Source organism: Oxyura jamaicensis, chromosome 13 (assembly GCF_011077185.1).
Source record: "Oxyura jamaicensis isolate SHBP4307 breed ruddy duck chromosome 13, BPBGC_Ojam_1.0, whole genome shotgun sequence".
NCBI classification, from domain to species: Eukaryota; Metazoa; Chordata; class Aves; order Anseriformes; family Anatidae; genus Oxyura; species Oxyura jamaicensis.
In genome coordinates, this window is record NC_048905.1 from 4116362 (window position 1) to 4132236 (window position 15875).

Consider the following 15875-nt stretch of genomic DNA (forward strand, 5'->3'; position numbering starts at 1 on the left):
AGCTGCCGCTGCCCGCGGGCTGGGAGGAGGCGCGGGACTACGACGGGAAGGTGTACTACATCGACCACGGCAGCCGCACCACCAGCTGGGTCGACCCCCGCGACAGGTGGGCTGCGGGGAAGGGGCCGGGGGCCGGGGCGCGTCCCCTCCGGGCTGGGGCTGGGCGCTCCGCGGGCACCTGCGGGGCCGGGCGGCCGGAGCTGCCCCCGGGGTGCCGCGGCGGGAGCTGCCCCCCGGCCGCGGCTCCAGCCCCGGGGTCCAAAGGGGCCGGGAGGGCCCCGCTCCGCGGCCTCGGGGCGCGGGGGTCGGCGAGGCGCCCGCGGAGCGCGCTGCGTGCCGCCCCCCGGGGGCTCCCCCGGTCCCGCTGGGTGCAGGTGGGCGCCTTCCCTCGGTGCCTGGCTTTAAGGAGCGGGTAAAGGCACCGGGCGAGGCGTGCTGCCCCGAGCCGGGCTGGTTTCCCAGCAGCACTTTGTCTCGGCGCGTCCCGGTTGCGTGCCGGAGGCAGCCGCAGGGAGGAGGCGCGCAGGTAACTCGGCTCCGGTGCCGAAATCGGAGGCTTCCGAACCTGGCGTGCAGCGCTCTGCCGGCCGAAGGTCCCGGTGACGGTCCCGGACACACCGCTCAAAAGTCCACGGTGGTGAGCTGGAAATTCCAAACGCTGAACACCCGGTGCCGTGTGGGTAAATATTAGAGAGTTCCCCCACCTGCCAGCGAGTGTTTTCCTTGTTACAGGGTATTTAGCCTGGTTGCTGGATTGTTTTTGCTTTCTTCCCCCTACATCAACCCTTGGCTCTTTGGGGGCTTCCATTGTTCGGGGGCATCCAGCTTTTTGGGATGCCCGTCCTTTGCCTTCTCTCCAGTCCTACAGAGGAAGGCTCTTTGTTGAGCAAGGAAGTGAATGATTGTCCGATTTTACGGGATTTTAAGGAGTGTTCTGCATTCCAGGAATAATCCTTGTGTATCTTGTACACAAATGTAACCTGTTGGGCTGCCAGAGTTTTGGAACGCATTTTGAACTGGTGTTTCAGTTGAAAGCTGAGAACACGTTTCAAGGTGTGTTTTTTAACCTTGATAAAAGTCAACACAAGCTTAAATTAGGAATGCTTTCTTCACATCTCTCTTTTGTTAAAGAGCATGAAGACGAGATAAATTTATTAGGGCTAATAGTGGCTTATAAGAATTCCGCTGTGTCCTTGGTTAGTGAGTCAAAGATGACAGAATCAGCTGCATGGATGCCTTCTGCATGTGTGTGCACTGAGCTATCGCAGAAATGTTGACTGCTCACCACCGTTAAAGGAGAATATTCAAGCATTCTTTGATAAGTCCTATCACATGACATATTTGTTGTGCACATAGTAATACACCTGAATACACATGGCCCTGACGAGCTTTGCATCTGAGTCATTTTCCAGCAGCGCTATCGAGAACACAGGCTGAATTACACTCCCCAGCCCCTCTGAAAATCCTCAGGGTTTGAAGAGCTTGTTGATCCAGCACTGGAAGCACTAAGCGTCATAGTTTTCCCCCATCCCCTGTGGGACCATGTCCTTGTGTGAGTTACAGAGATGCTCTGCTCTACTTGCAGGAAAAAAAGGTTTCTCTTTCAACTAATTAGTTCTGTCTGTGAAAATCAGGTGATAAGAACTTCTGAGCAGCTCGAGTCATTGCTGCAGTAGTGAACTTGGGTTTATGTACTGATCATCCAAGAGTGTATTGTGAGTTTCAGTATTCTGAAGCCTGGAAGAATCTGTGAAGTTGCTGCAGTGAAGAGGTTGTTTTGTGCGTTTTCTGCTGTGCTATATGCGTTGTCTTTGTCCCAGCACAAAGCAACAGATACCAGGAAACGCAGTTGTAAATCTGCAGGCTTCAGGGATGTGGAGGAAGATTTATGGTTTCGGACTTGTTCTGCACCCTATTGCTTCTCCGTGGCAGGGTTTCATTGTGAGCGTGCCCTTACAACACCTGGTGGGTTTATTCAGCGAGCAACAACTGGTAGCTAAAGATAGGGCATGCAGGTTTTCAACCTTCTCTAAATCTTTCATTCTGGAAAAAGCCACAAGCAGGGATACCACCTAGCTTGAGGGCACGGGCTTGGCCATTGTTTTTGCGACCACAGCTGGTGCAGGGTTTGCAGGTGGAGTGGCACCCCTCGCTGAGCGCTGCCTGGCAGGGTACTGCAGCAGCGGCCTGGACGCGGTTGGGCGCACGGGTGTCAAAGTGGGGCTGTGGGCTGTGTGAAGTGAGTGGTGAAATCGATGGGTTGGGTTGTTTTCCAGCTCTCCTGTAGCTCATTTCACCACCTCGGTGGATAGGCTGTTGTTAAAAGGGGCTGTTAGACTTGGCCAGGTACAAAGTGGCCGCCACCCGGGAGCACCTTGCTCTCTCACAGCGCTGAGGTGAGTGATGCTCGTGCTCCTGAAAGCCTGGCTGAAGCCACTGTGTGCGGGAGCACTTGTTCCTTCTGCCACCTCAGGGTACGCCAGATTGCAGGCAGACCTGGGAAGCATGTGGATTTTACAGCATTTTTGGAAACCATCTAAAGATGAAGCATAAGAAGAATTTTGTAACTTAAGCAGTACTGCACCTGTGTTAGGGTGTAACAGAAGAATCAAGAAGGTGTCTTGTAAGGAAGGATTTGGGATTATGAGGTGTAAGGTAGTTCCAGTGACCAGGTGGGAAAAAACACCGTTTTTTCTTCTTGTCAAAGGAAGCTGAAGTAGATTACTTTTTTTTTTTTTTTTTTTTTTTTTTCTGAGTTTGTTTTAAATTAGATAATTCAGGACTTGTAATAGGGGGGTCAAGCCTTACTGAGCTAGGGGAAAAAATTCATCACTCCTATTTTTAAAGGCAAGTCTGATCTTTCACCAGCACATGGCATTTGGTAAAATGCAGCAGAGCGCTGTCCCAGCTGCTTCCTTATCCCTGAGGATGTGGCGGTGTTGTAGGGTGCTGTGCTGGTTACCAAATAGGAAGTAAGAATGGTGCCTCAGAAACATGAGCAGCAGCTGCTGGCTGTGCTTAAACATTGCTGCGAATCAGGAATTGCACCAACAGAGTGCCCCAAATGAGGTTTCTGCTTTCATCAGATGTCGGGGTTAGAGATGGGTATCTGGATGCCTGTGGGTGCTCTGTCCTTGGGTTCTTTACACTGTTGAAGGGAATCCGATCTGCCCCAAGCTGTCTTGGAAGAGGATTGATTGCTTTTCCTCTCTTCTTGCCTTTCTACCCAGAGGCTTCCTGAAGATGCCTGATAACCCACCCCATTCTCCAGTTTTTATGTTCTCAAGCTCTTCCTCCTGGCATGATGGTATAAGCACGTTTCCCTAGGTTGTTTTAGATGGAGCTGACTGAACTCATTTTACCCCAATCACTGGGCTCCCGTTGAGGGTGAGAGATAGCAAAATAGGAGCACTGTCAGTTAAGCCTGATGAAGCTACTAGCAGCAGCAGGTGTTTGGGAAGTAGCAGTGCCTCAGTTGGTGTCCCTTCATTTTTCAAAGGCTCTTGTTGATAGAGGGTTGGAGCTATTTATTAAATGAAAGCCCAGATTCTGCAGTTGCTCCCTGAGACATCTTCCTATTCCATATGGAGTTTTTTTCCCACTCTGAACCCACAGAGCAGAACTTCGGTAGAGAGGAGAAGGGGGGGAGAGATTTGCCAGGGTTTGGGGCCAATATGTGTTAATGTATGTGTTGTCACATGTAGAATACTTTGTGCTCCTAAAAAGTTAGGACCACCTGTTTACTCATGAATATGCAAGCTTGTTGAGCCTGAGGATCTGACTGAAGAAAAGCTGGGCCTGTTATATATAGAGAGAACAAAATCATCTAGCTGTGCCCTGCTAAGCCTGCCTTCCAGGCTTGATGGAAATACTGCAGAATGGTTTGTCTCTTCTGCCTTACTCTGATGTTGAAGCTTTCCATGCCCAGTCTGCTCTGTGCACTTGGTCTCTGAACTTCCTGTATTAAGGAATTAAAAATGTGAGCATCATGCTAAAATGTCCTATGTAGATGTCTACTACTTGGATTATTTCCCTATAGCATAACTACAGTCATTAGAATAAAGCTAAATTTAGCTAACTAAAGTGTGGGAGTTCTCGAGAATAAAAGGACATGAAGGGAGAGCACTGAAAAGCATCGAGAATAAAAGGAGCTGCCCTTTTCTGCAGGTGGAAATCAGTAAGTGTAAGGAGAAGAAGAAAAAAAAATCTTGAAGCATTCTGTGGGTTTGTCTTTCATCATTGGCAGCAGCATGTGTCATGCAGCTCAAGGCTGCTGGCTTGCCTGCTGTTACCTTTCTTTACTGATAGCTAGCTCAACGCCCTATCAGATGTATGTGATCCTGCATCTTTCTCATGTTTACCTTCCCCAGAATAGCAGATCCGTTTATTATAAAGAACAGGCAGCTAGGTGTATATCCAAAAGCTAGTGATAACTGTTTTCCCTGAGCACAGGACCGAGTGACAGCAATGCAGCCTTTGTAGTCACTTTGAATGCCATCTCTGGGAGCGGGTGTCCTGTTGTGTGGGACAGGTGCTGTTCCTAGGAGGTTTTTCCACAATAAGTGGAAATTAATGGGTTTATATAAGTGCTAATATGTAGGGAGACGAAGAAAGGAAGGAAGATTATTGTGACCATTTGATTTAACTCACTAGTTCCAAAAGTCTTCCGAGGTGAATCGATCCTGACTGCACCTGTAACTGGTAAAAGCAGTTTGCAGACAAAATCGTTCAGCCCTCTTCAGTTATGAGAAATCCTTTGGATTTTCCTGTAAGGCTTATAAGGTAGAATTCAGCTTAGCATGGGGCGTTAGCAGCTCCTCGTGCTGATTCCTGGGGAGGCTGCAGGGGCCAGGGGCACTGCTTCCTCTCCTCGTGGTGTGAACTCGCGTCAGGCTCCACGGGGTGGCTGGGGGCAGCAGGAATGATGCTTCTCAGAAAGAGCATCACTGCCGAAGGTGTGGTATGCACTGCTAAAGGTGTGGTACACACACAGGTATGTTGTGTGAGAGGATGTCAGCGGTGACTTCAGAACTACTGAAAGACCCATTTTATCGTACTTCTCTATGGAATGTGAAAACAATGAAAAATGGATAGCTTTGTTCAGCTCAGCAGCTTTTTAATGTATCTTGGGGAATTCTGAGTTTTAAACGACTAGATTTGTTTTTGAAGAAATCTCTGTAAATCACACTGTTTAGAAATCTGTAGGTTGAGCTTCATCTTCTACTCTGGCAAGGTCATTCTGCTCACAAGAGGAGTCCTCAACAAGGTGTCAGTCTTTCTGCTGCAAAATTAGAGTTAGTGATGCTGCCTCAGACTGGAAACTTTCTTGACAAGGGGATCAACAATTTCATCTCCATGTAGGTCATCTATTTTCATGCCAAAGTAGTCATCTGTACAGAAATGGCAGAGAATTGGTTGTTGCTGTGTGGTCCACCTGGGGCTGGGGCACAGCAGCAGCGCTGATGGGGACTGCTTGAGCTGCTGCTGTCGGAGAAAAATTCTGTGGCTGCGAGGGGAGAAACTTCTCTGGCTGGAAAATGTTGTTATTGTCTGGATTTGTTTTATAGAAACAGCTGATCCCGACTCTGGTGGTGCAGAAGGCTTGCTAGCACGGCTGGGGCCGAGTGGCAGGGCAGGAGGTAGCGGTGGCATGGTGGCTGTGGCTGTCACCTGGGGTTGCTGCCAGGGATGCACGTGTGCAGTGGCCCCATGTTTGTCACCTGGCCAGGCTGTCCCCCAGCTGAGGTAAACACCTGGGGAGGTGTTCCCAGCGCTGGAGGTGCTTGGCTTTGCTGTGATTTCTGACCAGGTTCTACAGCCGGGGTGCCTTTTCACCTGCTGCAGCCCCGCAGGGTGTCCTCAAGTTGTCATTCACGGTAATTTCTTCATAGTTAGTGCAGCTGTGGAAAGATGAGTTTGCTACAAACCTCATGGTACCCAAATCTGGTTTTAATTCTTCCAGCTAGTGCTGGAAATTGTACTAGAAGACATGGAAAGGCTTGTCAGAAAAAAAACAGCCCACAACCTGTTTAATGAAGTAACTTGTACGTGAGGGAGTGACCTGTGCTAGGTAGCTGGGGGCAGTCCTGTCACTGACCTGCCGCAGGGGTTCTTATCTGGGTGCCCGAGGAGCCCATTAGTAAATGATTGATTTACAGTCTGCGTTCCCGAGGGTGCCTACTCCTGTGTGGTATCTGCGTGCGTGGTGAGACGCAGCCGATGTCCCTGCCAGGATCAACACCTCCTGGGCTTGATGCGGCACGTGGCTGTGTCGAGCTTGAGAGAGCATCACACCTTTTAAAAAGAGGGTGAGAGATCCTAAAGATGGTTAGCAAGTATTGCTGGTGCTCTCCTGTGCAGTGGCTGGCAGCCCCAGCCTGGACCGTGCCACAAGCAGGCCGAGGTGGCTGAACAATAAATGAGCAGAGGCTCATTTGGTGGGTGACAGCAGCCAGACAGAGTCAGGTGAAGGTGTGTAAGTGCTGCCACATACACAGATCTGAAAGCTACGTAGATCAGCCACTTCCTTAGAGAGGAATACCTTTTCTGCTGGCTGGCTGCCATTCAGGAGACCTAAGGTTACGTGCTTTGCTTGTGGTAATGAAGACTTAGCTTTAACTGCTCAAATAAAACCCAGAGTTCTTGTTCACAGAGCCTAAGGTTACTGCTCCCCCCACTTTTAAGCTGCATGCATAGATAATTGGCTGAACAAACAACAGACAAAACTGCTCCCAATAGAATAATAACTGCTTTTCACTGCCACTCATCCAGTCAAGTGACATCTGGAAGACTCTTTGGGTATTCACAGGAGGTTTGGTGTGTAACAGGAAGATGTAAAGAAGCCAAATCCTGCAGCTGTCAGTGTTCTCTGGCTTTTTCATGCTTTTGGATGTGTTCTGCTGGCTTGGGTTGTTCTGTTTGTTCTAGTACTTATGGCTTCCACCCCAGCCACTATGTTCTGTAACATAAATACCCAACGTGTTTAAAAAAAAAAAAAAAAAAAGATGAATTGCACTCTCAATCTTACAGAGATGCTGTGGGGATTAATTAGTTCTGATAAAGTGCTTTCTGGCTGAGATGTTGAACTGATGTTTTGGGACTAATGGTATTGTTTGGTGAAACTACTTAGTTCTCCTCAAATGTCTAATCACTGCTGTAGAAGGATTTACTCTGTGGAGGAAAGCTATTGATATAAAGCACGCAATAAACAGTATTGATTTGCACAACGCGGTCATTCATACCAGTTCTGTGCAGAGTTGAGGCGGACAGTGGTCACACAACAATTTTGAACTCAAGTCAAAGAGGAACTATTTCTTAAACAGCCCCATGGCTGCTGGCAGATCTCTCCTACGTGACCGCTAACTGGCTTAATGCTTTTGTGCTCGGCCCGGGGCCGTCCCCGCTGGGGAAGGGGCTGTCGGCTGCCTCCCCCTCACGCAGCCTGTGGGGCCAGCAGTAGCAGCCGTGGTGATCTGGGCCACGCGAGCAGCATGGGACAGCTTGGGTAGCCCCTGAGCTGCCCTACAAAGCTGTGCTGACGGGCAGATAACCACAGTTAGCTTTGCTCCTGTCAGGTGCACCTTCTGATTCCACGAGGCGGTGGGGCCGCTGCCAGCGGGTGTGCTGCTGGCCTGGTGCGGGGCCTGTCCTGCACCCCTGGGTGCTCGAAGGCCTGGTGGTGGGACTGTTCGGAGGACTGGTGTCATTCCCTCCCGTGGGAGGCAGAGCACGTGGCACTTGGCCAGCTGCAGTTGGCACCGTGCGAGGGAGGAGACGCGCAGGTGTGGGCAGGGCCGGGGACAGGCACCCAGGAGTGAGATGGCCGCTGCCCTGTGTGGCAGGTGTGCCAGGTGGCAGCGGGCTCCTTGCTGCCCATGCCACAGTAGTGCACGTGGGTGAAGCTGAAACCGCTGCTAACCTCGCTGCCGCTTTTACACAGGGGGAAATCTTCAGCCAATTTCGCTTGTATAGCTCTGAGGGTTCACTTCGAGTCAATAAGGATTTCCAAGGCCACATGCGTGTTGTGCTTCTGCAGTTTGTCATCGATCTAGAAGAGGATCTGGGTGCTACTTTAACTGTGCACACAGGGTAAGGTCCACGCTTAGTGATGCTGCTCTAGTTTTTTAACAGCTACAGGATGGTTGCAGGCTCATTAGACGGGCTTTGGCTGTTCCAGTCCAACCTTTGTTCACGGTGATGCTGTTTTGGTTCTTCAACATCTGTTATCTCCATCTTTAGGTTACTATGCAGGACATCTGTTTTGGTGGGAATGCAGTGCCTCAGCTTGCCATGGCGCTCCCACAGCAGTGGCATTGGTATTCTTTAGGATTTCTCCCAGTGCTCTCTAGGTCTGGTGGACTGCACTAGAGGTAGCGATGCAGCTCCGTGGGATGCTGTTGCTCTGACCAAATTCCTGCATAGCAGAGAGGGAAACTTTTCCCAAAGGAGAATTTGGCATGAAAAATAAGCCTTTTAAAGGCAAAATTATAAGACGCACTTAATTTAGGATGACCTGTACTGTATATAACATTCCAGATGAGGCTGTAATAAGGAAGTGCGGTTTTTAAATAAAAATAATAAAAAAACACCCTTAACATGAATAACACTTTTGTATTGCAGAGTTTGGCAAGGTTAAACTTAAAATCAAATGAGTACTTTGAACAAAGGTTTTTTTGTGGGAGCATTCTATGTGGTGATTGATGCTCAGGTGTATTTGATTAGCAGTGCGTGTTAACCCTGCAGAGGATAAGGAGGCTCAACTTGTCCGTTCAGTATGATGGTCACCATTTTTCAAGATCCGATCTCTCTCCAGTCCAGCTGTCATTTCATTTCAGCCACTTGTTTAGATTTTTCTGAAATTCTGTGAAGTTGTCTCTACATCCAGCTACCCTAAATACCTTCAGTCAGCAAGGCAGTAAGCAAGGCTTGCAATTTGTCCTTTCTTATGTCATTGGTATTTCACACTATGCAAGATCTAAGCATCAAAGGTAGATGATCTGTTGCTTTGACAGGACTCTATTTAGTTTTTGTATGGAAACTTAAGTAGCAGGCTTTAGGCTGCTTAATAGGCAGTTGTCCAGAAGGAATTTTTCCAGTTTTATAGAAAAGTGCAAATTGATCTGCTAGAGATCACCTTGCTATCCTGAATCTTCTCCATGAGTGTTACTCTGCCTTTATTTTAACCTACATAATGCAGAAAGAAGAAACGTCGTGGTTGTTACTATATCCTTGCTTCTTGTGTTACTGAGATTCTGCAAGACACCTTAAACTTCCTAACTTTATCTTTTTTTTTTTTTTTCTTTTAAACAATGAATATAAGAGATTCTGGATTTATCTTCAACCTACTGTGTAAGATACTGGTGTGATATCTTTTTGTCTGTTACGGTTGTCATTCCCCTGTTTTAGTTCACGCTTGAGCTCAAGCTGCTGCTGTGGTACTGTGTGATTTCTGTGATCTGTGTCTCCTGAACGCTTGTTAGTTTTCCTCTAATGTGCTACACGGAGTGTTGGAACATCCTTCCTTTCATGCTGTTTTGAAATGGTGCCTATCCCCCTTGTTCCTGCTGTCTTTCTCCAAAGTCTCCATAGAAGTCTAATGAACTGCAGTTCCTTGTGGAAGTTCAACCTATGAAGCTGGGCCAAAATATAATGCTGGAAAGACTTGAGTGATAACAAAGCTGGCATTAGAGCTGTAAACCTCCCTGACCATCTCGGAAGAAAATTTTAGACTTGGTACTCTCCTGCATGTTTGTCACTGCTGCTCTGCCATACTGAGCAGCCTTGGTCTGCTCCTCCCCTCCTCTGTCCCCCTGTCTTTGATAGCAAAGGGGGACAGGGCCCCACTGAGACTGCCAGTGACACCTCTTGCAAGCTGTTCGTTGCATGAAGAAGCTCCTCCTTTACTGTCTCAGTGAGAGGCAGCATTGGATCCAAGGAGCTGTCCAAGTAGGTGTTTTGTGGTGAAACATTAAAGGGTGGGAAGTCAGTTCTGGTGGTAAGTCAGCTCCTCAACACCCTGTTCAGCGTGCTCCGTCTTTTAAAGAAACGTCTGTCCTCTTCCACCTTAACGTTTTGCTACTGGATTTGGGTATCTGCTTTTACTGAAGAGCAGCTGCACCTGGTGTACTCTGCAATAAACTGCAGCTCTCAGCTTGGTTAGTGTGGTGAGGACTTGCTCTGCAGGCAGTCGGGATGGTCTGTAACTCTGCATAGAGGCAGGTGTCCTGTCATATGCCATCTGGTAATTCTTCAGAGAAGATCTGATAGCATTGCTAGTTCCTCATGCAACTGGCTCACGAATAATTAAATGTAGAAGGTTTCTGTCGTTGTGGTCTTTCCTTGCTTGATGCTAAGCATAACCTGATTCTAAGTACTTAAGGCACAGAAACTATCTTGCTTGCTGGTTTGATCTTTTATAGTCCTTGGGCATAACTTCCCACTTCTTAAGCTTTCCTTCTCTCTTGGGAGAAGAATCTGTGGGAGGACAGGGAGGAGTGTGTGGCCTAGGAACCTGGCTCGACTGTTTGCAGGAGGGCTGTATATATAGCAGTCTCAGTTTGCCAAGACAGATTTTCAGCTGAACAGATCGCGCGCAGTTACGTCCTCCACTCAAGCTTGCTTTCACACATCTTTGTAAATGCCACTCTCATCCCTAGAGCAAATGTTCTGTGTTGTATTTTCTCATCTTGATTTCTCTATTTGCCCAGTACTCTGTGGCTAATACTCCATCTTTTATTTTCTATTTGCCTCCCAGACGCAGGCTCCTGCTTTGGGTGGTAGTTCTGATGAACTTGGTGGCATCTCCAGCAACTTAGATGGGATGATGATCCTTGCTAGGTACGGTCTCTATGGTTTTTGATTCAGGGACTAGTCATGGTTCTTCCTTTCCAAGGATCTTCTCCCTGATCTTACTACCAGAGGAGGACATGACAGCAGCCAAGCAAGCTGCAGCTTACAGTCTGGTTTGAGCGTGCGAACAAGCAGTGATTATTTGGGGGTAGGAGGAATTTCTCCTATCAGACCATGTTCTGTCGTGTTCCTGCAGGAGCCCTTGTGCTCTCTGCCATGACTCGGCGGCTGCTCCTGTTTTCCAAGCAGAGCCAAGTGACGCCAAATCCTTGTAAAAGGAAGGCAGCTGGTGCTCTTAACTCCTCAGTGCGAAGAGGTTTGCTGTGTAGTAACAGGAATGAAAAGAGTGCAAGTGGTTGTAATGCACACCTGTAATCATTCTGCGTGGAAGTCTGCTTGTGATGCTCGCTTCCGATTGAGCGCTGTGTGTTGGTAAGTGCTTCTTTGCCATCAGGTTTATTGCGGAATAGATTTGCTATGAAATAACCTAAATTAAACCATTTTAACGAAGATCTTTAAAGGCGTTGTTTTAATTACTTCCCTGAAGTAGTTAGGCAGATGTGTGGCAACACCCTCCTAAATGACAGTCGTGCACCTTATTGGACACGTTGAAGACAGGCTGAAGTGCTGTTCCGATCCTGCTGCTTCACGGCCAGCCCAGACACCTGATGACAGGTATAGAAATAATGGAGTTACATCAGAGCTAAGGGTTTTGTAATGGCAGGTTTATTATTTGTGTTGCTTCCCCTTAGCTAGTACTTTTGCATTCAGAGGCAGGATAGTGACCTGTCACATCATGCCTTTGCTCACCGCTCCGATGCATGTTGCTTACTGCACCCGTCCCTGGTGTTCCTGGTGGCTCGTTTTGGAATTGCTCCTCCTCGTAGGTGCTTGAGCTCTTTCTCTTTCACCCTTCAGTTTTTCTTTGGGAAGAACATACAAATAAAATACATCCATGGTGGCTGGAAAAAGCCAGCAGAGCTGCAGTGTTCCTTCCTCCCCACTTAATAGTTTCTTTCTCCACGGTGGTTGCCATTCCTGTTTTCTCTCTCACGAGTTGTGTAACGCTGTTGATTAGTTCTCTTATGGCTGCGCTTAAAGGCTGCTTAAAGCCTTTCATAAAGTGTGCATTCTGCCTTATGGAAGAAGGAGATTTACAGAGTTTTTTTAAAAAAAGCAAGAAATACGTTGTAGATAATAGATTCCAAAAATGCAAATTTGTTCAAGCACCTCCTTAAAAAGAAGGGAGGGAGGAAGGGAAGATTAAAACCTGTGTTTGTGTACATACAGAAGCTAGAGGCAAAGCAATCCATTCATAAATATACAATGGGATTTATGTCATGGTGAGAAGTGCTGCATGAATATTCATGTGTAATTTGCAAATCCTTTGGCGATTAAATACTTTACTGCAAACTCTCTAGAACTAAACCTTCTTGTTGAAATGATGTCCAAAGGCTCTAATGCTTCTCCAGTGGAGGGGAGAGGCCGGGTGGTGTAATAGATCTGATGCTCTGATTTTCACTCTATTAATAGGGGTTTTTTTTAGTGTGCTTTTGGGTTATTTTATTAGAATACTCAGTTAGCCATGGGAAAAAAAAAAACAAACAACACATGAAGCAGAGACCTGCAAGAAGCATTGTGAACCTTAACGTGGTAAGAAAACCATGGAAACTTGGTAAGATGCCTTTCTCAACTGATTTTCATGTCAAATATCATTGTCTAAACTTTCATGTCCTGTATGTAAGGTCAGAGGCAGATGAGTAATATAGCTTGGGGAGTGCTGATGTTGGAAAGAAGTAGCCTTTGTCTACGTGAAGTGAATCACCTTTAAAGGATGGAGCCTTGGATCCTCACATAACACACAAAAAGCTTACTGTTGCTGATGCTTTTGGTTTTTCAAAGCCTTGAAGTGTTACAGACTGTTCAGCTTCTGACATGAGGGGGGGGGAACAATGCTGTAGAAAAGCTGTTTCCTGTGACTTGGGTTCTTAGGGCCACTGAGCCCTGGTGGGTTAGGGGTGCTGTGGCTGGCTCGCCTTGCCCTTCAGTCCCACTGAATGACACCATCGGGGGGAACAGCAGCAGGCACCAACCAGCAGGCTTGGTGCAGGAAAGAGAGACCAGCACAGGCCTCTAATACCGGTATGATAGGTAAGAGGGGTTGGGGACCTGACATGCGGTTCTGATGCATGCTGCACACCTGCCCTCACCTTCTTCAGGGTCCTACACTGCTGGAAATACCAGGGCTGTGTCCTGGGTAGGGTCCTCAGCTGCTTTGGCTGCACAGCCAGAGAGCACTGGATTGCCATGATGACACGTGTTCATATTGCTACAGCCAGTTCCCAGAGCACCAGGATTTTTATCTGGAACAGCAGTGTGTGTTGCTTACTGCACCCATCCCCAGTGGTCCTGATGGCTCATTCTGGAAATGCTCCTCCCTGTAGGTGTTTGAGCTCTTTGTCTTTCACTCTTCAGTTTTTAATTGGGAGGCACGTATAAATAAAACACATCCATAGCTGGAAAAAGCTAGCAAAGTTCCAGTGCTCTTCCCTCCCCACTGAGGTTAGTCCCTTGAAAGTCAGGTCTGATTTAGCTTTCCTGCTTCTGTTTCGTTACAGCCTGCTTCTGGGATGCCTTGATTCAGCAGAATGAGAAAGCAGGGCAGTGCACTCAATTCACTAAGGACTATGTGTGCATTTTTTCTGGCTTGCACAGGTATAACCAGGTGCCCTTTCAGTCTGTTTGCTTGTTTTCTCAGTCAGTCCTAGGCAGGTTCTGCCCCTTGGCGAGGAGAGCCAAGCCCTGGGTTCACCTTGCTGTCTCACGCAGTGAGCAGGGAGGCCGCCAGCAGAGGTGATGTCCCCTTGGTGCCTGGGGGCTCTCCTCTACAAAGCTGTACTGGAGCTGATTTGCAGGAGCGTTTCTAGGTAACTGGAAAGTTGTTGCTTTTACAATGAGCAATGAGAATTCCTTGCCGTCTGCTGTGTCAGCGCATCACAACGTCTGAGCCGGTGACTAGTAATGTAAGGAGGCCAAAATGCAGCACTCGGTACCTGAAGGGTGTGAATTACTTCTTTATTTTCATAGAAAGGACAAAACTGGGGTAAATGAACCCAGTCCTTCTTTAACAGGACCCTGAGCGGGTGAGTCTTTGGCTTCCCAAGGTGGATGCAGACAGGGAAGTGGCTGATGTGTGAAACGTGCTGCTGCTCGTTATGGTGAGGCTGCAAAGTTGTTGTGACTATTTCTATTGTATGTAAGTGAGGAAGAATAAAGGGATTAATTTATCAATAAATCTCACTATTTTTGTAGTGAGCACTGCTGCTTGTTTTACTCCTAACGTTGCTTGCTAGACTTGCTGTCTGCATAATTCTGTTCGGTAAGGCTGGATGGGATGTGTTTTTTATTATTTTAATAACCGTAAGTGGCTGCCTCTGGATCTATCTGCAGAGCACAGCAGACACTGCGTATGATATCGTAGCCACTTGTCCATGCGCTGGCCGAAGAGCTTGCTCCTGGCTGTGGGGCACCGCTTGCCCTGGCAGGTGAGTTCCTCGCAGCGAGCAGGGTTTGTCGGGGCAGCGGTGCCGCTTCTGGTTTGTCTTGCAGAGCAGACAGCTTAAGTATCAGACTGATGCGTTCTCGGTGCTGTGGGCTGTAATTCCATCTGCTCCCACACTGTGAAGGTGACACCTGACGGGGTGTTTGCTGCTTGCTGGATGTCCTTCCCGGATCTGCTGTGTGCAGGTCTGGAGGGCGCCGTTTTGCCGACGTGTTGGCCTCGCTCAGCGTGTGGCTGCCCAGGAACCCAGCAAAGCACTTAGTGCATCAGGAAAAAAAAGTTGTTGGGATTTCAGTGCGGTTTCGTTCATCCCAGGCACTGCAGGCTCTGCAATATCACTGCCCTTTGTCTCCTCTGGTCTGGAACAGTGGAAGCTTGTGTTTCTGCCATTATTAGGACGTGGAATAAAGGACACGATTAATGGAAGAAGGGAGGAGTGTTCAAAGACCTCTGCCGGTAAGGTCTGTGTTTTTTATAGTTCTGAGGATCCATCACTGACTTGGGAACTTGATAGTGAGCTGGTTCTCTGGGTCAGACCGAAGGTTCGCTTAGAGGGACTAGACAAGGTCAACAGGAATATTTGGTTTGCCAGAGGTTTTCAGATTGGGCTTTGCAGACTAGTTGAACTATGAATGATGATTTATTAGGTGATTGATCAGTAAATGTAGGTAATTGATCAGTAAGTTAATAGATGTATTGAGAATTACGTTTATGTAGGTCAGTGTTTGAGTGATAGTTACAACTATTTGCTGAAATAATTCCTGGCACAGGAGGTGCGTGTCAGTCTGGTGCGTGTGCTGAGGTACTGGGCTGAGCAGCAAATCCCGAGCTGTGAGCTCGCAGGGTGGCTTTGCCAGCCCAGATCTGGGTGTTGTAAGTGCTGTGTAGGATCTGTTAACCACGGCTTGGATTTAAAAAGCAAGGTGGAGACAAATAGCTGGGATGCGTTAGGTCAGGGGCCTTGAGGAGCGCGAGGGCTGTGTTCTGCCAGCCCTGGTTATGAAGAGGCTGCGGCTGGGTCAGGCAGGACACGGCTGTGTGGTGCTGGGGGGTGGGAAGAGCGAGTGCTGGGAGCCCTGTCTGTGGCTTAGGGCTGCCTTCATCCCTTTCCTCCTGGGTCTGTGCACGCTGCTTGGGGGCATGCTGGTGTTGGCTGGGGACATCGCACCCCGAGGGAGGGAAGGGAGACGTCTGGTGCCTCAGAACATCGCCGGGCTCTGTGGCTTCTGTGCCAGCGGGGCTCACGCTGTGGGAGAGCGTGGCATTATCAACACCGGTGTCTCCTGGATACATCCCCTGGATTAACTGAGGAAGCTGACAGGAAGGAAGTACATCTGTTGTAGACAAGCAGGTGCTGTGGCTTGATGTGGCTTAAAGGAAGATCCTTCTTACTATAGCCCACTAGGTTAGTGGGGTCTAGGCTACGTTCTAGGAGCTTGTCTTGACCAGCTTTATCTTCCTTAAG

The 15875-nt window shown here is 48.3% G+C and overlaps 1 protein-coding gene across 1 annotated transcript in view; it reads left to right on the plus strand.

Moving 5' to 3' along the window:
• WWC1 (WW and C2 domain containing 1) overlaps positions 1–15875 on the plus strand; it is a 70915-nt gene that overhangs the window by 876 nt on the left and 54164 nt on the right. Inside the window, exon 2 of the mRNA XM_035338938.1 lies at positions 3–106. Coding sequence (XP_035194829.1) covers positions 3–106 — 104 coding nt within the window. The remainder of the gene's footprint in view (positions 1–2; positions 107–15875) is intronic.